Source organism: Astatotilapia calliptera, chromosome 4, assembly GCF_964374335.1.
Source record: "Astatotilapia calliptera chromosome 4, fAstCal68.1, whole genome shotgun sequence".
Taxonomy (NCBI): Eukaryota; Metazoa; Chordata; class Actinopteri; order Cichliformes; family Cichlidae; genus Astatotilapia; species Astatotilapia calliptera.
In genome coordinates, this window is record NC_137425.1 from 33,475,208 (window position 1) to 33,502,583 (window position 27,376).

The following is a 27,376-nucleotide window of genomic DNA, read 5'->3' on the forward strand; positions in this document are numbered from 1 at the left end:
AGAGAGCGCTCATCTCTTATATCCGTTCAGTGAAATGATATCAGCATACTACTTTTAGCAGATTGTATTTCATGCACTTTGCCTCCAGTTTATTTGTAATACATGTAACTTTTTTTACTAAGTTGGCTCTTAGTAAAAAAAAAAAATCAGCTTTATTCATATTAATTTAGCTGACACGTCACGTGTGCTAACACGCCAAATCTTTCCCTAAAACTACAGTTTCCAAAGCGGTGCGAGTTCAGCTTCTTGCTTTGCGGCACAGTTGGCTGGAGATAAATGTAACATTTCAGACTGTTCTTGAAGCTTCCCTCTCCATGCAGTTAATCTGTATCTTTTCTAACCTCAGCCATGTTAAACTGTCATCATTTCTCTCACCAGAGCGTATTTCGCAAAGCCAAATAAAATCCAAAGTCTCCGTTCTGACATGGCATTCTTCAAGTTTTCATTTCAACATCAAGAAGGTTTTTTGTTTGTTTGTTTTTTATTATTATTATATATTATTGTTGTTATTGCAGGTATTTCCTTCACTGACCTCCCCCGTGTTAAACAGTTGCTGGATGTCTTACTCCTATAAAGACAAACTTGTTTATCCCTCATTGGTTTCGGCTGACAGTGGACTGCCAGGGCTGCTGTTTTATGTGTAATTCATTCCTGATTTTTACAGTGGTTTTATTAAAAAGAAAGAAAGAAAGAAAGTGTTTTCCTCACATTGTATGAGACTCTGCTACCAGACGGGCCGAGAGGGATGTTTCTGGGTTCGTCCCACGCGGGCACAAGTCATGTCTGGTTTCCATTTAAAAACATTAGTCTCCCCGATCATGATGCCCGTAGAGCCCAGAGAGTTTATTATTTTCCCATTTAATTCTTCGTTTTATTGAAGAAGCTATTAAAGGCTACTTAGGGTGCTGACTTCAGGACTTGGATGGTGAAGCTGTATTAGTACTGAATAAATTTTATATATATATATATATATATATATATATATATATATATATATATATATATATATATATATACACTCTTTTAACTCTGCAGATGACTTTATCTGCAACATAAAAAATATTGCACAGTCACAGATAATCCCTAAACAAAAGAAGCTTTTATTTACCAACATAAATTTCCCCCTAATTCAAACTAAGTGGCAGCAGAAGCTCATACAGGCTAATGTAGCACACATGGTGCACATGATGGGAACTTACAGTATGTCTTTGACTGGGCATGAAAAGGGATAGAAGCTCATGTTGTATTTCTTGTCATTTTTTAATAATTAGTAGCCTTATGTGTGCGCAAAAACAACTTCCCTCTCCGTGCAAACAACCTCCTCTCTTTTCACACACACACACACACGCGCGCGCGCTTTCTCTCTCTCTCTCTCTCTCTCTCTCTCTCTCTCTCTCTCACACACACACACACACGCACTTTCTCTCTCTCCCTCTCTCTCTCTCTCCCTCTCTCTGTCTCTCTCTCTCTCTCACACACACACACACACACACACACACACACACACACACACACACACACGCGCGCGCGCGCGCGCTTTCTCTCTCTCTCTCTCTCTCTCTCTCTCACACACACACACACACACACACACACACACACACACACACATTCACATTCCCTTGCAGCTCCGTCTGCAGACAGAAAGGCACATTTTGTTTATTTAATTGCTGTTAATAATTAAGAAATCGAGCTTGGACCTCGGATATGGCAACACATGTAAACAATCGAATGAATTATTAACTGTGTGCTGGGATGTGACGGAGACTGCGTGATGGAGGCAGATTACCGAGAGAGCCCCGAGAGGAGAGGAGTGTTTGCTGCGTGACTCCCACTGCGTTTCAGGATGTACTTTCAATGCATATTTATTTATATTTTAATCTTCCATTAGTAAGAATTGGGTTACGGTTCTTTTTGCATTGCCTCTTCCATTGCATTTCTTTTTTTAAAGGATTTTGGAAACTATACTTGGGAGTGCTGCTCAGATTATGCGTCGACATAATCGTGTTGTTGCTAATCGTTTTGGGTTTTTTTTTTTACATAATGCATTTTCACTTTTTTACCCCTCCTTCTCTCGCTCTTGCTTTCCCCCAAAGTTTTAAGTTCCCAGAAGGCCACCGTGACGCAGCACAAATCTTAAAAAGCCAAACATTTTGGGGAGGAGGGGATGGGGGTGGTATTCAATGCTTTTCTTAATGTGTTCAAATCATTTATGCAGCTCGTAATGTTGTCATCTCAGACTGTTTTCACTGGTGCGACGTTTTAACTTATTCCTTCCCTCTGCCCTCCCCTCCCTCCCCCACCCTCTGCACGCCTGGACGCTGACCCCTGCTCTCCTCGCCTCTTAACACCCTCTCAACACTAAAGTATTACCCTACTCACCTTCTAAACAATGCCTTAGTGGTAAGTCCTGTTTAGTCCCTTTTTTATTCAGCATTAGGTGTATGTGTCTTCTCTTTCTTTTTTCCTTTCCTTTTTTTTAATCTTGGAAAAAGAAACAAAACAAAAACCACTTTTTTTTTATCCTTCTCCTCCTCCTCACGTAGGGCCTCTCACTCTGACCTGTAGCTGGATTTATTGCAGGAGCGCGCTGACATTGTTTAGCACACACTTAGCAAGAAATATTTTTCACATTATATGCTTTTATTTTGTTAGTGTTTTTATTTATATATATTTGTAGTTAAAGAAAAACAGCGGGTAATGATCAAAAACTGACCGCAGGTCCAACACTATGAATAAATGACTGCGGCGGTAAAACCAGATTATAAATCGGCGCTACTTTCCAAATAATACTTGTAACAATCCGCGAGGAAAGGTCGTTTTCCGTGACTTTAAAGAACTTTATTTTCCTGCGGATCTATTTTCTTAGTAGCCATAAGTCGCCTCTGCTCTGAGATCCACGATGTCAGGCTCCGTGACTTATTAGTTTGTCCGCCACAGTTTCCCCTATCAGCGCGATATTTCTCCAAGAGGATGTATTATATTTTTCTTACGTCACCGCCAATCGGTATCTCGCGTTATCAGAAAGACGCGTTTTCAGTGACAACAGAGTATTTCTTGGGGGGTGGGAGGGACATGAGCTTGTTTATTTTATGTGAACATCTGATAAACAAATGTAATCAATATCTGGACTTTAATGCATTAACTTTAAGTTTACACAAATTTGGTGACCCCCACCCCCCTCTCCTACCCCCACCCACTTCATCCACTCCCTACACATCCAGGCTGTCTCTCTGTCTCTTCCCATGGTCTGGAAAATGAGTTGGAACAGCTGTTCAGAGGATTAAAATCCGATGGAAGGGTGGTCTGAATAAACAGAAAAATGTTGGATTTTTCAGAAACCTAATGAACAGCGTGTAACCAAGCGTCCACGCGGGACATCCGATTGTTCACCTGAAAGTTTTGGTTAACACCAATCTGAATGTCTTTACACCAGTTAGGCCCGTGAGTTGGCACCACTGGGTGCCCTTTTCCAGCCAGACTGTATTGCTCCCATCCTTTAAAAGTCAGTTAAGGATTGGTCTTAAATTACTCAGGTGGGCATATTTAAATCATGTTATTGTCATGTGATCAGGTTCAGTTTCACAACAGCTTAATTGCTTTGATTCTAGACACACACACACACACACACACACACACACACACACACACACACACACACACACACACACACACACACCCCTAGTGTAATCCAGTAAAGCTATAGAGGAAGAAGAAGAAGTGTGGAAAAGAGACACAGCGGCCAGTAAAGCACTCTGCTTCTGGCCACCAGTCAGAAAAAATGAACTCATAGCTCGTTTGATTGACAGGTAGGGCTGATCTACTGTGCTCTCTCGTCTCCTGGTTGTGTGCGCACATGTGTAACTGGAGTGCTGGACTGGCTGTGCTGGTTGTTTTGTGCTGTACAGGCAAAGCTGGACCCTTTCCCCCTCTTCATGGGATACCAGGAGGTCATAATGTCAGACTGCCTGGGACACTGTGTTCCATTTATAACACACAGTCAGTTACAGGCCCATCCGCCTCAAAACCCACAACCGCTAAAAGGCTAAATATTACACACACACACACACACACACACACACACACACACACACACACACACACACACACACACACACACACACACACAAATATCACCTCAGGCCTCAAACAAGCAGGTCACTCTGATAAGACATTGTAAAACTCCAAATGAGGGCTTTTTAGCGTGACATGGAATATTTGCATTGAAAGCGCATGACTTAGAGGTTTATGAAGGTTTCTGTGATTATTGTCAGTCAGAAATGTGACTGAGGGCCACCGTGCGTCAGCATGCAGACATTTACTGTCGTTTTTTTGGTTTTTTTTGCAAAGAAAATCAGAGCTCTCTGTGGTGGCAGAGACAAAGACAAGATGAGTCGGGTGCATTTTTGGCAGCAGGGAATATAGATTTGAATTAAGTAGCATGTAGTTTTTATCTCGAGCTGCATGCAGAGAGAGGCAGAACCAACTGCGTCTCATTCAATATCAGCACAGCTGTCCCAGCATCCGTGGAGAATGGATTCCTACTGCTATTGCCATGGGAGGCTCCAGCCAAGAAGAATGGGAGGATATCCAGTGTGTGCGCTTGTGTTTTAAAAGGAAGGCGAGGAGTGAGAGGGGCGAGGAATATGCTGGTGTGTCTGTGTGCACACATGTCTGTATGCGTGTGTATGTTTGCGTGATTTTTGCATGTGTGTGTCATGTTGTCTCCACCCGCCTCACTTTTCCTTCGCTCATGTCACCTCTGGCATGGATTAGTCTCTGGCACAACCCTGGCAGTGCCGGCGGCCCCAGTGCGGTTCTGTGGTCGCCGATATGTTGTGCCGTTGCCATGGCTACTGAACACACACACACACGGGTGCTAAATTACATAATTGAGCTAGAATATACAGAGGAACACAAAATACTTAGTGTACAATGTGAGCAGAGAAAAGGGAAAAGGGAAAACCACCGAGACAAAGTGTTCCTTTACCAGAATATGAACCGAGAGCTCAAAGCTGACATGCATTGGTGAATATCTAAGAGCTTTGTCATAGCTTAACACATCGGTACAGTGTGTTCTTTCCCTTGATTTTGAGTCATAAATCTACATAAGAGTGCTGCCATTATGCGGATGTTTGGAACAACAGGCAGTTGAGGGAAAGGTGTTTGTGGTGGCACACACGTGCATGTGTGTGCGCACGCGTGTGTGTGTGTGTCTGTAAAAGCCAAAAATGTCTGTTTGATAGGGGTGTGGCAGGTTAAGTTTACACAAATGCATCATTCACATAATTCCTCAAGTTCATCTCATTGTCCTCGTCCTGAGCTGTAGATTGGCCCAACTGGATCGTCGGTGCGCTACGAATTTAAAATCTTTGAATTGGAAAAGTAGCAAACACCAAATATCCCCCAACCAGGATTATCAGTAACCCTTACTCCATTGAGTTGCATATTAACCCAGAATTAGCATCCATTCGAGCTGCGGTGTTGTACACTTAATAATAATGGATTGGATTTATATAGCGCTTTTCAAGGCACCCAAAGCGCTTTACAATGCCACTATTCATTCACTCTCACATTCATACACTGGTGGAGGCAGCTACGGTTGTAGCCACAGCTGCCCTGGGGCAGACTGACAGAAGCGAGGCTGCCATAACGCGCCATTGGCCCCTCTGGCCAATACCAGTACCAGTAGGCGGTAGGGTAAAGTGTCTTGCCCAAGGACACAACGACCAGGACAGAAAGCCCGGGGATCGAACCGGCGACCTTCCGGTTACAGATGTGCTTCCCAACCCAGCCACGGTCGGTGGTCTCTATTTAAAAAAAAGCTTATTTTTTGTCTTATTAAACTGATCCATTATGGGGTGAGGGCAAAAAAATTGCAAAAACAGAGTGCTAATTAAATTGTCAAGCATTTGATTAAAATTTTACTTGATGTGAGGAAAATATTCAGCAGAGCCAACCTCTTTATTCCAATAAAACCCAATATGCAGCGCAACTGTGTTTTGGCCTCAGGACGAACAGATGTTCAAACCTTGGACCTCTAACGGCTTGAAAAGGTTCAAGATCTGAACTCTCATGAAGAACTGAGGCATAATTTTAATTTGCATAGCAGCTTTAGTGTATTTATTGGTTGCTATCGCTCAGCTGTTAATTCATAATTGCATATCAGTTTGACAACATGTTTATGTCGAAGCAACAAAAGAAGTCCAGTAGACAAAACTGTCACTGCTATAAAAGGTTTTAGTCAATAAAGTCGTGATGCAGATTGTGAAATGAAAAATGTTGTACATTTCTCAGTGTTTAGTTAGTTTTGTCTCGTGTTTAGAGCCACCGACGGCCGACTCAGAAACGTTTCTAAGCGTGCTTTGTTCTTGTGTTGAGTAAATTTGAACGACTGCCAGTATCAACACACGGCGCGAACGTTGACAGTAATTCATTCTCTGCTCTTTCTTTTTAATCAACAGCATTTCCGTGAAAAGACAAGCCGAGTGATATTGAAGTTCTTTTGTGCCCCACAAAATAGAAACTAAAGGCCAAAACCCGCGAGTGGGGTGAAACAGCCGCTGCATCAGTCTGTCACAAGTCAACAGGAATAGATAGAGATTTGTTTTGCGGATCATTGACAGCCCACTCAAGGTCACTTCAGTGTGGGCAATCTGGGCATGTTGTTTGGCCTGTCCTGCCTGTCTGTCTGACCTACATCTCACTGCTCTGGCTAAATATATACAGTAGACCCCTCATTACAAAGCTTCCAGATTAATCTGGATGAAATCTGAGCACCGTTCTCCCCCGCCGTGTCTGACTGCAGTCTCTCTTCACAGACTTCCACAGGCTGACTTTCTATCTCACCCAGTCTCTCAGACACTAATATTCAAAAACTAAAGAAATAAATGAAGCTGGCAGATGAAGTCTTTCATACAAATGTGGCACACACTTATGCGTTATCATCTTGTAAATAAGATAAAAGCCACAAAGGCTTCTGCTTGTTCAGAAACAAACGTCTACACGTACAGTACAGCATTTCTGCAAATTCAGTCCTAATGTTGGCTATATACGCTATGTTTTGCTGGGCTTCAAGCCTGAAGCACCTGCACATACTTAATTCCACAAGACACAGGTGTGCATTCTTTCAGAAAAAAATCACACCCATCACGACTCTGTTGTTGCAATAGACCGTTTACTGTATTTAATTAACCACAGTATTTAAAAGTAGTCACACAGTCCTGTGAAATGAACTCCAGTACCCTTTTAGTGACAGCTCCCCCCGGCCTAGACATGTTTATTTAGAAACGCATTTAATACTGCTGATTTTATAAAAGGGGATGTTACTGCTTTAATTTTGATAAAGAAGCAAAATATCAGTCATAATCCATCTTTTTTGGCTAATTTATCCAGTTTATTTTTGGCTAGCTATACGCTTTAGCTAACAAGTCCAGTCATTTTTCTAATGGTTTTAGCTAATTGTTGTTTACTGCTACTAAATAAAATATCAAAGAGTTTTGGTCTGGAGAATCGAGCATTGAAAAGACTTTATTAACATTAACATATGAAATATTAAAAACCTGTATTCAGATGTCACTCAGTTACCAGTTGCTTTAAGCTAACAGTTTTAGCTCCTTTAGCAACAATGTTCAGTTAACTGAACTGTCTGTCGCTACACCTGAATATTTACCCATTACAATTGCTATTTTTTTCATCTTAAGCTATTTAAAAATATTTGTAAATAATTTTTAGTTTTCTGTTTCAACCCTCTACACATTATTTTAGCTAAAGGTTAAGTTTTCATTACGTTTAACTAATTGTTTAAAATTCTCTCTCACACCCATTGCTCTTATGCATTGTCAAGAGTCACACATAGTCACAGCTAACTCAGTAAATTGATATAAACAGCATTTCTATTGCTTCAAATTAATTGAGCGTTTCTAAATTCTTTCCACGTACCTTCTGGCAATAGCAGAAACACCCCCTGGGGCACTCTACCATATATATGGGAAGGCACCAAAACACATTTTTCGCTGTTAATCTTCAGTGCGTGTGTGTGTGTGTTCTACCCATCCTTGTATCACTAGGCTAAAGAGACATCTCTGCACACCTGGTAGAGCCTGGAGAGGTAATAATAATTTGGATAATTTGGATACAAAGACTTCATCAGGCCACAGTTAATTAGGAAGCGGTGGCGGTGTCTGGGATGGAATGACATCACGTGGTTATGATGTCATGGCATTAATCATCTTTTCACCACTTCTTTAGTTCCCCTTTGAGTAGAGGAGGGATAATGGGGCGCTGATTGGCTCGTTGATTTTACCTCATATTTCCCGAGGCTTTCTTTTACAATCACACCGCATTACCTCATGCTGTAGGGAGGGAAGTGATCGAGGGCTGGCTATGCTGATCCATAGACCATGCAGGAGTGTAACTCCTTAGACTGCAAGCCCAACACTGATTATGTCCCGGGCTTTAACGTTACATCAACATTTCAGATGTACTTTTTTCTCTTCCAGGAACATGGCTTAAAGATTGTGACTGGGCTTACAAGGCATTTATTGGGTTAATGTTGGAGGGAAAATCTTTTCCTGTCTTGGGGGTGGGTGGAGGAACGTTGACGCTGGGAGGCTTATGAACCCGCAAGTCAAACAGTAATGAAAACAGTTGTGACCTGATTTCAAGAGGCGGGGAAAAGACAGTGTAGAAGGGGGAATGAGCATTTTAAGATATAGACAAAAAGCTGCAGAAAATATCTGGGGCTACTTTCTTTCTTTCTTTTCCTTTTCTTGCTTTCTTTCTTACTCACTCGCTCCCCTTCGTGTCTTCCTGCTACCTTCCCTCTCTTTTTGTCTGTGTATCTAATTCGGCCACCCCGTCCAGCAAGGAATAGCTGTCACCCTGGGGAACAAAGCGCTAGAACTTGCTCTTCAGAGCAGGAAGTTGGCTTGGGGCCAAGGGTGGAAAATCTATACCCGGTTGCATAATATAACATATCTTTACCTCAGATGAACTCTGAGGAGGCCTGGCAGCTGTGAGCAAACAGAGCTGGAGGGCGGGAGTTTGTGTGTTATTAACTGACTCTGTTTGTGTGGAAGTGTCTGTGTATGTGTCGGGTATGAGTGCACGCTCTATGCTTCTTGTAACTTGCGTTTGCTGGCCGGCGCTGCAGGCCCAAGGCTGTTTCAGACCCCCTTGACAGTGGAGTCGAGTACAGTAGAGTCAAATAGAGCCTTGTTGAAATAAGTGAGGAGTAGAGTAAAGTTGAGTAGAGGAGTCCGAGGCCAAGGAGGGCTCAGGGTTAGATTCAAACACAACTCTGCGGCTTCTACTTTTGGCTCAGGGAGCCAGTAACTACCATCCCTACTCCAGCTGCAGCATACTCTGGGAGGGAATTCAGATATAAACTTTCTGCTCTGTTTAGGCTCAGAGAAATAGCTTCAGGATTAGTGTGTGTTACATGGAAAGTTGTATATTTGACTGGAAAATTCAGTGCAGGATGCGGATTTCATGTCACTGCTAAAATATAAAACACAGATGGGCCAGATTTAACTTTACTCTGCGAGTTCACGGACGTTCCCCGCTCGTCTAACTCTCATCATGACAGCTTGTGAATTCGCTTCCATGGTGCATTCATCCCACTGCCTTCCCTTTATTAAGACGTCACTCTGGTCTAGGTATTATCTCTAAAGGAGGCGTTTGGAGAAACAGTAGCGTGTGTGGAGGGGACAAGGAGCGAAATGTCCTGATAGCATTGGGCTGTCTAACGTGTCAAGCTTCTGTCAGTCCCTCTGCAAAGCCCAGTGAAACTTAAAGCCGGCCTCATTACAGTCATCATCTGGAATAAAGTGCAATCATCACCGCCACCTGTGGAAAGCTGCGGTGGAGAAAAGACTCTCACAGGCCTTATAGACCGGTCTGCTGGACTCGTGTATCAGTTCACAAACACATTTTATATCATTGGTGTGATTTTTTCCCCCCACTTCCATCTGCACACCTGAACACAAATATATCAAGCCAGAGTTAGGTCTCATATGGGGACCACAAATTGACTGTATATTGCCGCCAGGCTGTGGAGATTTATGATGAAAGTGAATAGGGATGGTGTGGGCGGGGATGCAGAGGTGCATATTATGGCGCCTTTTTTTTTCTTCTGTCTTGGAAGAGCTGATGGTCTTGAGAATAGTATAGAGGAGTACAACAACAGCAGAGCTATTTTCATTTTAGGAAGATTATAGAAAGAAATTCAGCACAAAGAGAAAAGAGGGGGAAACGGGCGCGAATGAAAGAGGCCATAGTCTGTGTATTGTAAATACAGTAGACTGGGGAGCATTCCATATCCTTTTATTTTTTTTCTACCAGCATGATTTGTTTGATTTACTCTCTATCAATCAGCGGAGGATGTATTTAAACAGACTTGAAGTATATTTGAGAAAGCCTCTTTATAGCTGTGGCTGTTTGTATTCTCCTTTTACTTTCCTTGGAAGCAGACCGTGATTAAAACAGACGATACAGGCGTATTGTGTTTCCTAGGGGATTGGAAGGAATGCAAATGCATCATAACCATATTATACTAGTTAGGAGTGCTTTGTGTTGCCAAGCCTCTGGATACAGGAGAGAGTAGACACAGTTACTCTAAAGAGTCCCGAATGCCACAAGTGCAACAACAGGAGAGGATATTTGACACTGCTGGACCATATTTGACATTTCATCGTATACACACGGCGCTAAAAGCCTGCGCCGCATAAAAATACAAAACTTAACGCAGGAAGCCCCCCCCAAAAAAAGTTCTGCTGTGTATATATGTGCGTGGAGCGCCGCAGAATCCATTTGGCATTTTTGTTGTGAGGGAAGCATGCTGCTGGTGGGACTTTGGCCTGCACAATCCCTTCTCTGTTAAAACAATGCGGCAGTTGTCCTCACTAACCTAATTACTCTCTCCAGGGGGAGAAAGGCAACAGCACCAAATCCCATAGTTAGGAGCTCTGATCTGGGCCCTGCTGTAAGAAAAGGCCTCATTCATTTCCCTCCCTCCATCAGCCACACATGCACAGGCTCACACAAACACTTTCTATTTTTCACGGCGATTGGATTCAGCCTGAAAGAAGCTAATGGTTCGCTAATACGCCCCGATATTTCTTTTGATATGTGTATTTTTTGTGTCGTTGTAACAGTTAATTACATCATTCTGATAATAAAGAATTTGCATGTAACATTCATGTCATGATATGAGCTTTGTGTTAGCCCTGCGAGGTGTAAGGTGACCCTAACCATATCAGAACATGTTTTTTCTCTTAATTTGTTCCCATGAGTGTTGGGAATCAAAGAAAAAATAATAATAATTGTAACTGACTTGCATAAAAAATTACATTTTGATATTTTTTTGTTTTTGCTATTCTCTAAAACAGGGTTAGGGCCATCGCTGACCATCCTAACCTAGCCAATGAAAAATGCATTAGCTGGAAATGTTGTTTATATATTAATGATGTAGCTTTGACCCAATGTCAAACAGGAGAAGTCCAGTGGTTTACTTTGAAATGCTCTCAGTTATAGAAATGACTAATACCAGCTAAGATCCCAACACACAACCATATAAGACAGTAATATGAAAAAGAAAATCCCACAAACACAAAGTCAAACCGTGTTTTTATATCAGTGCTGATTTTTCTTTTCATGCTAAAATCCAGAAAGCTACTTTTGCACGATACAATCAGAAGTGTGAAGGATGCACCTTTATACCATGTAACATGTTGACATTTAAAACAGTTTGCAGATATACCTTATACACCCAAACACAAGTTGTCAGTTCATTAGACACTTGATATATATTGAGGACTATATATCTAAAAGAAATAGCTGAGATATCACCTTTTTAATGTTTATTAATGTAGAGGTTTTTCTACGGCCCATATTTATATTATTCCAGCTGTGTAATACCACAATATCATATGTAGTATCTGTATATAAACTGTCCCTCACAGCTTTGTTTAGGTTATTACACCCTTGCCAAACACAGAAAGAAGCTTAGCTTCATTATATTGATGGTGCGTTCATCGGTGTTTGTTGTCAGAGTCATTTGTGGGAAGTAACCTTAAATATTGGCACAAACCTCACTTTTCTTGTTCCACATCTATCCTTTGTTTTGTCTTTCTCACCCTCCCTAATCGCTCGTCTTTCATCACTGCATTGGCACCACATTAGGCTTCTTTAAAACTTTATTACAGCAGCTTCAGACGAGGAAGTCCGCATAGCAAGAAGGAAAATGGGCATTTGTGTTGGTGTGTGTGTGTAGTGGCATTCGCTAAGAAAAGGAAAGGGTGTTAAAACCTTAATTCTCCCTCAACCAACCTGTTTGGGTTTTGTTTATTTGTCGCTTCTCTCTCAGGAAGATTAGAAAAGCCATTGTGTTGAGGCTTGGGAAATAAGGCTTCTAAGTTTATATTTGGAGATTGTTGCGGTGCTGCGTTGTTGGTTTAGACTGTTGGGGTTTAGACGTCTTTGTTTGTTTATATGGAAAAAGGAAAATTTTTACTGAGATCGAGATTTCTCTTGCAGGGGAGACCTGCACACTTACAAAAGCATCACGAAAAATGTAGACTATTGACCAGCATATATTTGCATTTTTTAATTCAATGGTTTTATTTACTGTATGACTGTGTCTTTGGAGCATGCTTAGAATAACAAGCTCAACAGACCGCATGTCCTGGTATTCTCAGGGCGTATAAGGAGACAGTAATGTTTGTGTATACATGCATGTGTGTGTGTGTGTGTCTGGCCGTGCAGTGTTTGTCTTAGGTCCCAGCTCCTTTCCTGTGGTGTGTGTGGGCTTGAATCGGTCCAGCCTGTGTGGACCCTGCGCCCTGTTTGTGCGCCTCTCGACACTCACCCTACGGCACAAACGGAAGCTCTGCTTTAACAGCATGATCGGGGCTCTTCCTGCAGTCTCCAGCCCGCTTTATTAAACCTATGGCTGTCCTTTTACGCTCCCTTTTTTCAGTCACTGTTAGCGCTTTGCATCTTTCCAACTAATCTATTAACCTTTGCGGTTCATATAGCCTCTATGCCAACTTGTGAAACTGCCCTGTCAGTGGCAGCCATGATTGACCTTCTCCTCAGTCACATATTTAACCCTTTCTTCATCGTTCACTGAGCAGACCCTGAAATGGGTTTTCTGCTTCTTTTTTAAATGTGAACCCAACTTGATCTTTTCAGTTAGATATACTGCGCAGCCCTCGCTGAGTATGTTTCCACAAACCTTTTAATGAATGGAAATGCAATGCGAAAAGCGGCGACTAATTGCTGGAAATAGATCCCCTATTCTTTCATTCTAATTTCTTTTTTCTTTTGCCCTCCTGGTCTTTGTATTTATTGTGTTCTTTTAGCCAGGAGATGTCCTCCTTTATCAGGGCTCGTGCAGACACAAACAACCACACCTCTGTCAAATATTCGCCCCCGGTTGGTGCTTTTTGTCCACAGAGGGCACAAAGCAAAGTACGGGCCTACAAGCTCTGCAGTGAGCTTTACTCTTCATATGGGATCCATACATGCAGGACCTCAATTATTAACTTACGGTCAAGGCTCAAGCTCAGCGATTTGGATTATTACAAGTTAAAGATAATAAAGAATATATAGACAGGAGGCTTTGGGGGGTGCACACAGACGTGGTGGGTGAGACAGTGGGGGTTGTGAGTTAGGGATGGCAGCAAAGCATTTGCATAAAGGGCAGGGCATCATGCCCAATGGTGGAAAAGGTTGGCATCACGCCTTTCAGACTGGCAGAGAGGGAAGACTGGAGAGAGAGACAGAGAGAAAGAGAAGGGGGGTTGTAGTCAATAGTGCATCCCTTGTTCAGAAAGAGGAGGTCCCTAGCTGTTGGCAGGAGAGCAGGCTAAATCTCTGGTTTGATTGTGTGCTAGATTGCCCCTTTATTTGTCTGATTGCAAAGCGTTCAACACTGCATTAGTAGTGGGCTTTACTTTCCTGGAGCCTTTATTCAGGAGGGAGTTTTTCTGTCTTGGCCTGTTCTGCGATTGTCACTCCACATATGTCTCAGAGTTTGGATTGTGTGCAATCATCAGGCAGTTTGAGAAAGTTTCTGACCTGTCTGTTTTATCAAGCCTCTGCTCTTTATCCGCAAGCCTCCCGCTAAGGTTAACGACAGTGTTGATTTAACTCGATGCCATATTCAGATGTGATTTCGAAGATAAATACAGACCGGAAGACAACTGCAGAGAGGCAGGCAGCGGCTTCTGCCTGTCTGTATGTGTACGTCTCTTACCTTCTGCTTCTCAGAGCCACAACACTGCTGCTCCCTTCATGCCGTCTGTGGTTCTGGCGATCTGAAGGCAGCACGAAGTGAAAGGGACAACTATGTAGTGCAAGCATGTTATTTCTATCCCTGAGTTCCATAAGTGATGTGTATAGAGTCTGAGCTTTCTCCACATCGCGCACAGCCTGCGGTCATTATGACCGCTAAGAGTGTGATGCCTGCAAACTCACTGTGACCATAAACCTCAATAGGCCTTTTCATTAGGCATCTGTGGGAGCTAATTAGCACTAGTCATGGGAAGTTACTGTCTACGTGAGTAAATTGATTTTTCGTTAAATTTATGCTTTGATCAAAGACAGTCAACTAGAATTTTGGCTTTCATTTTGTCAGAAAAATCTGAGGAAATTCAGTTAATGTTGGTACGAAGTGTAGACGTATGGTCAGCGTTAAGAAGTTTTAGTGCAAGGTAAATTATTCCAAACATACACTGTGCGACAAGCAGAGAGCTCAGCATTTCCACGAGGCTGAACTTTAGACAGAAAGATGCACAAGAATAATCCCTTTAGTGAGGTGGCACGGACAGCCATAACAAGCTGCGCCGCCTAAGAAAGAGCACCGTGCGACAAATAAAAATGTCCCTTTACAAGTAAAATCATAGTTAATTACAAATGAATGTGTTTTTATGTTAAAAAAGATCTAAATTTACTGGCTTGATATTATTTCATTGTGAAAAATATTTCTTTGTAAAATGTAAGCAACATGCAAATAACTCAGTAATCACTTGCTTTCAACAATCACTACATAGATTTATATAGTGTTAAAAAAAATCATTATTTACAAAGTATCCATGTGTTCAAGCAGCAAAAAATTGATACAATTCAAACAAATACATTTTTACTGTGTGCTTCGTGTGGAAACATAGTTTCATATTTTAGAATAGATTTCTATTACTTAATGTAACTGTTTGAGGTGTGTTGTGTTACCTAATGGCCAAATCTAGAGGTATTTGTATTTCCATTGCATGTTACTTACACAATTTTACACCACTAGATTACAAAGAGGAATAACTGGCTCCATTTAACATTCTTCACTATTAAAAAAAACTAATTTTGTCTGTAATTTTACTCTGTGTTCTCCAAATATAAATAACAAGTTTACTAAATATAAACATATTTTAATAGCAAGCCAGTTACAATTACTTCTTCTACTATCCTAGTCAGTTTCTGCAGTGTGACATGAGTCTCCCACACTCTTGGTACACAAGAAATTTTTTTTTAAAAAGAGTAAAATTCCCCTTGTTTCAAATAAAAACTTGTAAAAACGAAGCTTTACATTATAAGCCTTCATTTCCAGACAGTACGCATTTAGCTGCACACTGACCAGTTATTCATACACATCCACAACAATAATACAGTGTCAGTATACTTCTCTATATAAACACGTATACAGTTCATGTAATTACTACAACAATACTTATTCAGCTTCACCTTTACAGGTCACACTGGTAAAGTTCTGTTTGTATATTTCAGCGTTAATAATACAATATGTAAAAGTTAAGTTAGAGTTCTTGTAATTAGTATATATTAATGATAATAGGTTTACAAGATTTTAATTACATGACTTTTAATTTATTTTCTATAATTATGTAATAAAGCTTTTAGGAGGCTGTGTTCCCCTATCATTTGACAGAATATGGGAATAAAGTCTCTTAATAGCTGCCATTAACAAAGGAAATGTTAAAGGCCTCACATCCTGTTCCATATATTTATTTCATTGTTGGTTTAAAGCAGACTTAAAATTATGAAATTATCCTGTAAAGCTATTTAGAGGTGGCAAAGCTGTGAAAGCAGGTTATTTTACAGAATCAGAATTATAATGGACTATTCTAATATGGTACATGATAAAAATCTGACACCAGCCGAAGGCGTAATCAGCCCTTGTGCATGCTTGTAAATCCACGCGAACCCAAACATTGTGCACCTGGTGCAGGGAGGGCGGGACTCCAAACTTTAGAGGAGCATTTTCCGAACATCGCAAACACCAGAAATTGTGGTGTCGGCTTCAGAAAATTCAGATGATGTTTAAATTCTCCTCCGGTGCGAGAGCGCGACGAGTTTACCTTCAAACGGGCAACAAACAGCGGAGCCTCGGTTTGAAAACACAATCGTGTTGTTTCAGCTCACTTTCTTCTCCCAGCAGTGTGTGAAAGGCTGACTTTGGCATGTCACACTCATGTCTTTGAAAAGAGGAGTAAAGCCCTACAGCTTTGCTAGGCGGCAAGTTAACACATGAACCTGAAGATCCTTTTCATTTCGGGCAGTGTTGAAATTTTAATTCCAAATACTAAAAGGGATCTTTTCATGAGAGGGGTTATGGTGTAACATCCCTCCGCTTTAAGCCTATTGATAAATCGGTCTGCTTGTAATTCTCTGTGATGTGTGTCAACCAGACTGTCTAGATCAAAGATAAATGTGGTGTATGGCGATGGCTACGAGCGCCTGGCTGCTTATAGACTGTTCAAATGACATGATATCTCACTTCTAGCCTGCTCATCAAAAATGTATCACTTTCCATCAAACCAAAATAGGAATGTGGGATCAAAGAGAATGAATTTGCTAAATGCATTTCTTTGTTGCAGGCCAGGCACAACGTGTTTACCGATTACTGAGCTGGTTTTTACCAGGGTAGGAAATTAACACTCGCCACCAGCCAAATGCTGCTAAAAGCTGGCTGTGGTTTGTAAGTTTGTCTCCACTACCAGCCACTTTGGCAGCTTTTTTATTTGGATCTTGGGGAAATTGTGAGAATTAGTTGGTGGTGTTTTTTTTTTCTCTTTTTTTTAACAAGAGGTGAGGCAAAAACAACAAAAAGAAGGCATAATGTCTTAGTCTGGTCAGTAGTATCACCGTCACTGGCTGCAGTGTGAGCAGCAGTAGTCTGTTGGCTCGCACAGTGAGAAAACACTCAGTCATGGCTGTAGTGGTGGTGCTGAGTCGGCCTGTCCCGGCATGGTTAGTCACTCACGCACACGTGTTAGTGAGATGCAGGGCGGTTTCTTCATCCAGCATTCTTTCTAGGCAGGGGAAAGGGTTTTGGAGCATGCGATTGCATGTGCATTAATGCATGCCTGGAGCTCCAGGCTGCAGAGATGTCATGGTTTCAAAGGTGAGTCCAGAGTGTGACATCGCCACAATCCACATGTTACCGAGCAGGCTGATGCGACATGCACGTATGTTGCAGATCGGAGTGCATTACCCCACTCCTCTGTCCTCGCTCAGCGATACTGACGTCTTCATCCAAGTACATCTGCACGCCTCTACTTGTGTTATACCACCTCGAGCGGGAACAAATATTGTTTTATAAACTCTCTGCTGAGAATCCACAAAACAAAATAGCCTCAAGTCATCAGCTTCAACACTTACAGATGAGGTGTGTTTAGTTGTGCTCTTCGTGTGTATTCACATTCAGTCTGCGCTGCGCAGTTTCACTTAAAAAGTTGAGTGTTCGTGTTAACGCCAACGCTCCAAAGGGCCCAGGACCATTTTGGAGTGCAATCCGGGTGAGCGGAGCAGCTCTTTGTGGGGACTGGAATGTGCCGTGCGTGCCTCTTCTTCTCTTCAGCCCCTCTTCCACCTCACCCCGCCCCACCCCGGGCACGTTAGCACGCAGCCACCACAAATTGCTTGCAGATTTTTCACACATAGTAACGTGCTGGTTTGTAAACTCAGATAAGTGCAACCAATGCACGGCGTGAGCTCCATGGATCTCTACGCATCACTCGCTTGCTAAAGAAACAGAGTAAAGGGTGCTCCGAGATACCCCCCCCCCTTTTTTTTTTAATGTTACCCTGAGCCAGGAATGATTACCGTGGATGATAACAGCAGAGGGTCATGCAGTGGGCCGATTCATTACAGTATAGACCATCAACCAAAGGATGGCATACTTTGTGGCATCAGGGGAAACAGTTTCTTCACACTTTAGCACCAATCTGTGAAATTTTAAAATGCAGCTAGAATACTCCAAGTGCTTTCCTCCTTCTCGAAATGTACACCTGACTGCCTCATCCTCACTCTCACAGGCCTCTAACATTTTTGCACTCTAAAATAAATGACTGAATCTCCTCTGCGTCCCTCCTAACCCTTTTCTCCTCCAACACCTTCCTCACACCCTGGCTCTCTGTCAGCCAGGGGTCAGTGGGGGAACCGGTGTCAGGCTTCGTCCGGGTCAGGGACACTCAGGTGGTCAGGAGAGGATGCAGCCGAGCCCCGCCAGCCCAGAGCTTCCCCTTAATGAAGGGGCCAGGCAGCTGGAAGGCCCTCGGGTTGTGCACACTACTGGCTTAATTGGCCTAATGAGATGCAGTGAGGCCTCCACGAGGTCAGGTGCCACATGATGGGAGGACCTGCTGCTGGGTTCAGAAAGAGTTTTACTATCATGGGTTTTGTGGGTCTTATGTGAAAGTTACCTGATGTAGACAAGTCATTGTCGTATTCTGGGCATGGCAAACACTTTTGTTTGTTAAACAAAATTCAAGCCAGAGATTTATCATAACAAAAAAAATGCAAAAGAAAAGAAAAAAAGAAAAGCATTTCATTGTGCCAGAGTTTTGATTATTTGGCTGTAGGATCTGGACTTTAGAGCAAAAGCTCACTTTCACCGCCATCATTTCTTGGAAAAGTTGGATGGCTAAAATCACAAACTGACACTTCTAATCACCGTGTTACTTTTAATTGCATGCATTCAACCTGTTTTTGTTTAAGGACAGGAAAAAAAGAATTGTGAATACGCGAGACGGCCTTCAGCTTCTTGGTTGATTGAGTCTTGATTTATCCTTTTTTTATGGCAACCACATACAAAGACACAAATACTCAGAAATTATGTATTGAGGTGCTGACGGTGACTGAAAAATGCCAAAAAGCAAAAAAAGCAAAACTCATTTAGTTTTAGATTAGATTCGACTAAATTAAATAGAATAGTGACATTATATTTAGTATGTTTTTGTCAATAATGTTTTAATTATTAATGAATGAAAAAAATATAATAAGATATCAATTATCTTAAAATGATGGACTCCTCCATTGTTTATTCAAACGGAGCTTAAAATGCAAAGGAGCACTAATGAATCCAACTCTGGGATGTTTTTCACAGTTAAGAGCCTTTTCTGTCCTTGCTGAAAGAGTTAATCTGAAGTTGGCAGCCAACTCCTCTCAGTCTCTGTCAGACGTGCGGAGAATTGGAAAAATAAAGGACTTAAAAATCATTTCTTTTGTCTTGTCATAGGCAGCGTTCAGCTGTGGCTTTTATGTGGACGATTAGACTATTTTTAATTTTTTTTTTATTTCAGTTTGAATAAAAAGCCGAAACCTTCGCGATTGAAACTGTGATCTCTGATTTATAAATACAAATTGCTTTAATTTGGGGTTATCGACTCTGAGTGGGCCAAGTGTTTATTTTTATATACGATAACTGGGGGAGGGAAAAAAGCACATTTAAAGATTTAAGGGGGAAATGCGTTAATGTCGCGAAACCTGAACTGAATTCCATATGCTGAACCGCGTCCCGGGTCATTCAGAGCCGTGCTGGCACTGCATCTGCTTGACAGGCTACATTTGAAATACATATCTGGGTGTTTCAGGGTCTCCTCTCTCGGTATTAATTGACGTCGGGGTTTCAGTAACGGTGTAGCACAAATGTGTAGCTTGCGGGGGATGTGCCAGGCCGTCTCCAGATTTTCTATTTTTTTTAATTTACATGTTTTTTCCTGCCAGGGTCCGTCAACGATATCGGCACTGTTTTATTTATTTATTTAAACATTTGTATTTTAAGTTCCCTTTTATGGCAGAGAAGAAGAAGAAGAAAAAATAAGTGGTAGCAGAAGAAGAAGAAAGTGATGGCGCAGCTTTAATTGTTTTGGCTCTTATTATTGGGGCCTGGGTGGTTTTGAGCCAGAGAAAACGGTGGTTAGAAAATAAGCCGTGCCTTTTACTGGGTGGATATCGGTGTGTTTATGAAACTCGCATTTGTTTGGTCACAGCAGCGGGTTTTTTCCGGGGTCTTTTAAGGGGACGGTTAGTTGAGGTGAAACGACGCAAACTGGTACGTTTGAAGCAGAGCATGTATTTCGTATTCATATTTTTTTAATTATTATTATTAATAATAATTAATAAATAAAGTAATAATAATAATATCACTGAGTAAACCCCGTCACCTCCGACTGCTAATTGATAATAGGCTAATAATTAAAGCTAAAGGCCACGCGCATGTGGCCCTAATTTAATTTCCGGGTAAGAAGATTAACCCTGAGACACTTTCCATGATGGGTTTATGCCGCTTCGACAGACCTAAATAACCATATAGGTTCTTCCAACACAGCAACATGAAGATTACACAATATAGGCGTAGTGTGGAGCAGCAGATAGTGCAGACATGCAAATGGAAAGCACGGGGTTGCCCCCCCCCTTTCAAAATCTGGGACTTCAGAAAATTCTGCAGTTTTCTTCCTGAAAAATAAATATGCATAACATAAATATGTTTTTTTTTCTTCTACTTCTTCAGCAAGTGAAAGGCAAACAGCATAGCGAAGACAAAATGACTTAAAACTCCTTGTAGTCAAATTTCACTGACATTTGAATGGTGGTTTATTTGCATTTTGGCAAGGTCACCCAGAAAACCTTAATTCCCACTGAAAAGCAGAAACACTGGAAAATGCATTCAAGTGTCAGTTATCTCCTCCTGCTACACTAAGTTTGTGCAGGTGGTGATGGATGCAAATATATCTTGACAGTGATGCCAAACACAGTCATACTCCACGGTGAGGTTCTTTTGTTACGTTATCCAGCGATATATCAAACTTTTGGCTGATTGGAGATAAATGTGGAGGTGTGCCGTCCTTCGCTGTGTTAGCAGATGATGGGTGAGCGTCAGTGTTTCATTACGGGCTCTCATTGCTGTGTGGAGGATGTTCAGCCTTGACAGAATGGTGCGATTGTATGACCTTTGACAGTCTGCGGGCCTCTTCTCATGAAATCATCATTTAAAGACTTGCTAGAACTTAAAGTTGACTAACCGTGGTCTTTTCTTCAATGCTTGTCATGTAACAGAGGAATATATCAATTTAAATAATTGCTGAAGGCACCCGTTTAAAGCTGCAACTATCAATTGTTTCCGTTTGATTTTGTCTGTTAAAGCCAGAAACTGTCAAAAAATGACCATTAGAAATACTTGAATTTCTACTGCTTGTGCTTCCCAACCTTACACACTGAGAATTGCTCATTTCAGTCATATATGACAACGGAAACCATCCAGTTCCTAATATTAAATAGATGAACCCAGGCATTTTTTAGTTCTTGTTCTGTACATTTTTGACTCCATCTGAATGTGGCGTCATTTTATTGCATGAGATCTGGAGTCCTGATCCTCTGCTCTTGGTCTGTGATTCAGCAGCACTTGCACCTTCCCACTATCTGTCTGCTGAGCAGGTGCAGCCCTGACTGACACTCGTTCAGAGCTGAAACTAGTGATTATTTCCATTTATTTCCATTTAGTCTGTTAGATGCCGAAAGCTTGTCTAATGTTAGTTTAATATCATTTATGATAAATGTATCAATACCCCAATTTTTTGCAAAGCTTAGACCCGAAAGTGTTTGGCAGTTTTGCTTCAAGGTGGCCGTTTCCAGATAATTTCCCATGAATTTATCAGCAGATATTTTCAACTCTACATGCATTCTTCGTCCTTGCTGACTCCATCTGATTGTGGTGCAGGTCTCCTGATGCTATGTTTCAGGTTTATTGCACTGGTCAGTGATTCAGCACCACCACCTTCACTCAAGCTGCCTGCCAAGCAGATGTAGCCCTGAACAACGTGCTTTACGATGAGGCAACACGGCAGTCATCTCCGCTCCGACACCGAACTGCAGAAACCTCCCAGGGCGGGGGGTGTTCGGGGATACGTACGGAGCCGATTCGGGCTCTGGGATTTCGTCCTCATGCTAGCTGTGCTGCTTAAAAACAGAAAACAAACAAAAACAGCTGAGGCAAATTCTGGTTCCTCTCCTGCCTTCACCCCCACACCCCACCCACCCCTTTAAATTCTGTAACAATTTCTGTATCTGTGCCTCTAAATCATCTCGTCATTCATTTTGCGAGTGTGCAGCGAGAGGAGGAGTGTGGCTGCCCGGGTTTGTTTCTCCCTCTTTGTTTGCTGTGGTAAACCCATGAGCAGCTGCCGGTGGTGGGGTCTGGAGGGATTCTGAAGCTGTGTGTCCTCTCTCTCGCTTTGCCATCCTCTGCCAAGGTGGCATTATGCGAGCAGAGAAAGGGGCAGAGAGAGGGAGCGGGAGACACAGAGGAGGTGAGGGCGGTGGGGTGAGAGGGAGACGAAGCAGTGGCGGCCATAGTAAAGATGGAGGCAGGCTGAGGGCTGTGGGGATTGGTGCAGGAGAAGGCTTGCTCCCCTGAACTTTGCCTCCGTGTCAGAGAGGAACTTGTCGATTTGGCAGATTGTGCAGCGTCGGACATGGCTGCGCGCTCCCTTACACTCCCACCTGCTCCCCCCACCCCCTCCTCACTCTCTCTCCCTCTCATTGCCACTACTCCCCTCCCTCCCCCCTTCCCACCCTCTCTCCTCTTTCTCTTTTCCCTCCCTTTCAGCTCTTGAAGCTAACGCATTGGCTGGGCTACAGGCATCTTGTTGCCAAATAGGTGGGCCCTACTCGTGTTGGCAAAGGCTCAAGCAATGGTTAGGGAAAGAACGCGGAGAGGACGAGAGACGGCGAGCGAGAAAGAGAAAGAGAGAGAGTTGGAGAGAAAAGGGGAAAAAAGAAGCAGCACTCGGCTTTGCCAGCGGTCGTATGCGCTCATCCAACATTGATTCGGCTCTCTGTTTTTTTCCTCCCTATTCTGTGCTCTGCTCTCCCTGGCCCCCCCATCTGTGTGTGTGTTTGCGAGAGAGTGTGTGTGCATGCGCGCGCTCGTGCCGGGCCCGGGATCAGAACAGACACCACCACCAATTAGATTTTGCCAAGGATTTTTTTTTCCTCCGAGATTTTTAAAAAAAAATTGGAACTCACAAAGGACTGTTGAATTTTTGTTCTTTTTTTCGAATACATTTATTCTCGCTGTTAAAGTCTTTTTCTAATCATTTTTTCTAACATTTACATTTTTACCTGTTTATTATTTGTTTTGCTCCAACTTTTTGTCCGTCCTTTTTTGTGTCATTTTTGGCTTTTGTCTCAAGAACTGCTGGCTAGCGTCCTACTGCAGGACTCCCTTAAAATCTTTTTTGGTGTGTGTGTGTGTTTTTAAACTTGAGTCCACTGTTTGTGCTCAGCAGCGTGTTCTGCAAATTTTAAAAAATTATAACCCTCCCCACCCACCCCAAGTTTTTTTTCTTTTCTTTTTTTCATCTGCTAATTCTCCACACCCTGCCAAAACCAGCGCTTGCTTTACATTGGGGAGCGCGGGAGGAAAGAGAAAAAAAAACTGGTGCAGGAGATTTTTTTTTCACTTTAAACGCTGTGCCAAATTTATGATGAGAGTGCAAAATGGTAACTACCAGGCCGTCTGTCTTCCTCTAGCAGTGTGGTTTTCTGTGGTGATTTCTGTCTGCTTTCAGTTTGTTGTGGAAATGTGAGTCTGGTTGGAGCTCCCTTTGCATGGTAGCGCAGATAGGAAATGGTATGGCTGATCTTTTAGCGGCACATTTCAACAGTGGTCTAGTGGCGGCAAAGCTTGGCGGTGGTGAGCGACCGGTGTGTGGCAACCCTGGCACAGGAACGCTGTGGCGAGATCTGGGCTTTGTTGCCCAGAGATATGTAGTGAAGGTATTATGGTACAGCAGAATAACTTCTCTTTTTACAGCAGGAAAAGCGGGAGCGCAACTTGGCTCAGTTTTTCATCTGAATTCGTGAACTGTCGTCTTTTCTTTATTGTCTTGAACATTTTATTTTTGAAATGCTTTGTGTTATACCTTTGCATGCTATTGTAAGGATGATTTTTTCCTGGTTTTCCTGCATGCTTTATTTTTATTTGAGTCTGAATGTTGGAAATGAGAAATAATTTTAACATTTTAATGGCAGTTATTTGAATAGCTTTTTGATTTGAATTTAAATTAATTGATAATCATCAGTATTTTCATTATTCCCACAACACGTTTAGTATTATTAAACATTTTGGCATTTTCATTAAAAGTTTTGAAAAACCTCTAATTTTACAACTTAAAAAAAAAGGCATTTAAAAAAAAAATTTTTTTACAGCCTCCTAACGCCGCATCTTTTTCTCTCTCATCAGGATGAATTTCATCCCTTCATTGAGGCCCTTCTCCCCCATGTCCGTGCCTTCTCCTACACCTGGTTCAACCTGCAGGCCCGTAAACGCAAGTACTTCAAGAAGCACGAAAAGAGGATGACCAAGGATGAGGAGCGCGCGGTGAAGGATGAGCTGCTTGGGGAGAAGCCAGAGATCAAGCAGAAGTGGGCCTCGCGCCTGCTGGCCAAGCTCCGCAAGGACATCCGGCCTGAGTTCCGCGAGGACTTTGTGCTCACCATCACGGGGAAGAAGCCCCCCTGCTGCGTGCTGTCCAACCCCGACCAGAAGGGCAAGATCCGCCGCATCGACTGCCTCCGCCAGGCCGACAAGGTGTGGAGGCTGGACCTGGTGATGGTCATCCTGTTTAAGGGCAGCCCCCTGGAGAGCACGGACGGCGAGCGTCTGGTCAAGTCACCCCAGTGCTCCAACCACGGCCTGTGTGTCCAGCCACACCACATTGGGGTGACGGTCAAGGAGCTGGATCTCTACCTGGCCTACTTCGTCCACACACCAGGTATGTGATACCTGTAGAAGAACCGTTTTTCCCACCGTTTATGTGGTTGTTATACACACACATACACACAGGTCATGTGTTTTGTCACACACTCTTTGGCATGTAAGTCACAGATTAGACCCTGCCCTCCACTATGTACCAAGCTGATCTAGTGCCAGGCTTTGATAAACCCAGTCAGCACTGAGATAAAGACCACGTCTTGATATTTAAAGTCTGCAGCGTATAGTCCTAAAAAAAAGTTTTCCTCTCAATGTTTCTATCTGGTTTAAAGAGATTCAGAGAATCTGACAGTCAGGCTTAAAACCTGTGTTTACCTAGAGATATGTTTGCATTGGTACATTTGTTCAAGTATTTGTGCACAAATTTGTCTAAATCCAAATGTGCATGTTTTTCAGTGCCATCTGTAAACAAAAGCATCTGCAAACCTGTTTATCTGTGTGTGCACGCATGTGCACACGTGTGCGCGCACGACAGGCAGTTTGTCATGTGTCTGTAATCCATGTGTGTTGTGGGGTTGTTGTGTATCAGTAGCAGTGTGGTGTTTTTGTGGGTTTCTTTTGTGTGTGTGTGTGGTGGTCTGGAGAGCGCAGTGACAGCTGGCCCAGTCCCAGGTAGTTTAGGAGGCAGAGAGAGAGTCAGCCTGTCTGCAGCCTCAGCCTAACGCCACACACACACACACACACACACACACACACACACACACACACACACACACACACACACTCAAGTGGACAGACTCTCGCTCAGGAGCTCTCGATCAAACACCCAAGCTGCGCCTTGCGTTGTTCTTCTGAGCGAACTGATCACACACACAGTCACACACACGTTTGTGTTTACAGCAGTGAGACGTTTCGCGTTTACATCCACACGTGTTTTCTGCTGTGATGGTGAAGTTGAAATAGAGGCGGTAAAAATATTTTGGTGTAACATGTATACAAAGCCACATGTGTACTCGTGTGAGGGCAGCGATCAACGCTGTGAAATATAATATTTGCATGTCTCATTTTGTTGCACTTCACAGCTGTAGTTATTTCAACCTAATTTCATTTCTCAGGTAATTTTAGGAATGCAAATCCACTTTGGAAAATAAATAGCAACAAATGCTGATCTGGATATAAAATTATTAAATATGTTGTAACTACTTTTGCAAAAAACAAAAACATTTAAAAACATAGATAATTATATTCTGTTCAATTAAATTCCATTTAATTACTGCAGTGAGAATTTGATGTGCCTGAAGCTTAATTTTCCTGACACAAGTGAATTTAAATTGTCCTTTTAAACACACTAATGTTTAAAAATGTCTCTATTAGAATATAGTAGTAATAGTAGTAGCACTCCTGTTGTAGATGCCTGAATGTGCTGGATGATTTATAGTATAATTTAGGCTAATGTATTTATAATTGAAGCCCAGCTTTACCACTGTTAGCTGTGATTACAGTTTTAGCCACATTCATATATAATTTGGTCTATTTTATATATTTTATTTGTTGTCGTCACTTGATGTAGCTGTCTGTTTCTGTCAGGTGTTTGCAGGTGTAAATCATCTCACACACACACACACACACACACACACACACACACACACACACAGTCACTCTCCTCTTCTTCAGCCATTTCCTATTATCTCGGGCTCTCTTACGACAGACTGGCATACAGTTACAGGGCCTTAATTCTTCTCCTTGGCAGGGAGGTGCAGCGTTCCTCTGTGACAGAATCCCCCATGCCAGGCTCCTTTCAGCCCAGTGTGTAACTCTGCTTGAGTTTTGCGGGGCCTCCGTGAGCGCCCCTTCCTGTTCCACAATGTGGCATGGCAAACCGCGGCTCAGATTAGCTCCCAGCGCAGCCTGGTGCTCCTTAGAGTTTTTTTCCCTGACAACTCTGTGCCAGAATCCAGCAGCCGCTCGCCCCCATCGATGCGATGCACTAGCCCGTCTCCTTTCTGGCCTTTGTGCATTTCATTAGTATTTCATCTTATTTGTACACATGTGAGTATTTTTCCATAAATCTTTATGGGATTTCTTTTCTTTCTAATCTTTTTTTTAAGGCCAAGTGGCTTGTATTTGGTTTACTACTGCATGTGAGAGAAGCAGCGCTGCTTTTTCCGTGCAGCCACCTTGCACTAACAACTGGTCAAGAATGGGGAGAATGTGTGCGGTAACTAAAATGAAAAAGCGTCCACCTTTTGTAAGCGCAAGTCGCTGTGTTGTTCCAGCATGCTGGCGCGGGTTAGCCAGAGGACAGGCAGACAGTGGCTCCATTCTAACCTTTGGGGTGGCAGCGTTACAGTTTTATTCTTAGCTCCCCTT

At 42.5% G+C, this 27,376-nt stretch overlaps 1 protein-coding gene across 27 annotated transcripts in view; it reads left to right on the plus strand.

Annotated features, from left to right (window-relative positions):
- The window catches only part of nfixb (nuclear factor I/Xb), a 130,892-nt gene that overhangs the window by 15,956 nt on the left and 87,560 nt on the right, over nt 1-27,376 (plus strand). For 9 of the 27 annotated variants that reach the window (XM_026166113.2, XM_026166116.2, XM_026166125.2 and 6 more), the window contains one exon: nt 24,536-25,067. In XM_026166113.2, the coding sequence (XP_026021898.1) occupies nt 24,536-25,067 (532 nt within the window). The other 18 variants (XM_080301053.1, XM_080301054.1, XM_026166114.2 and 15 more) reach the window with 8 other exon arrangements.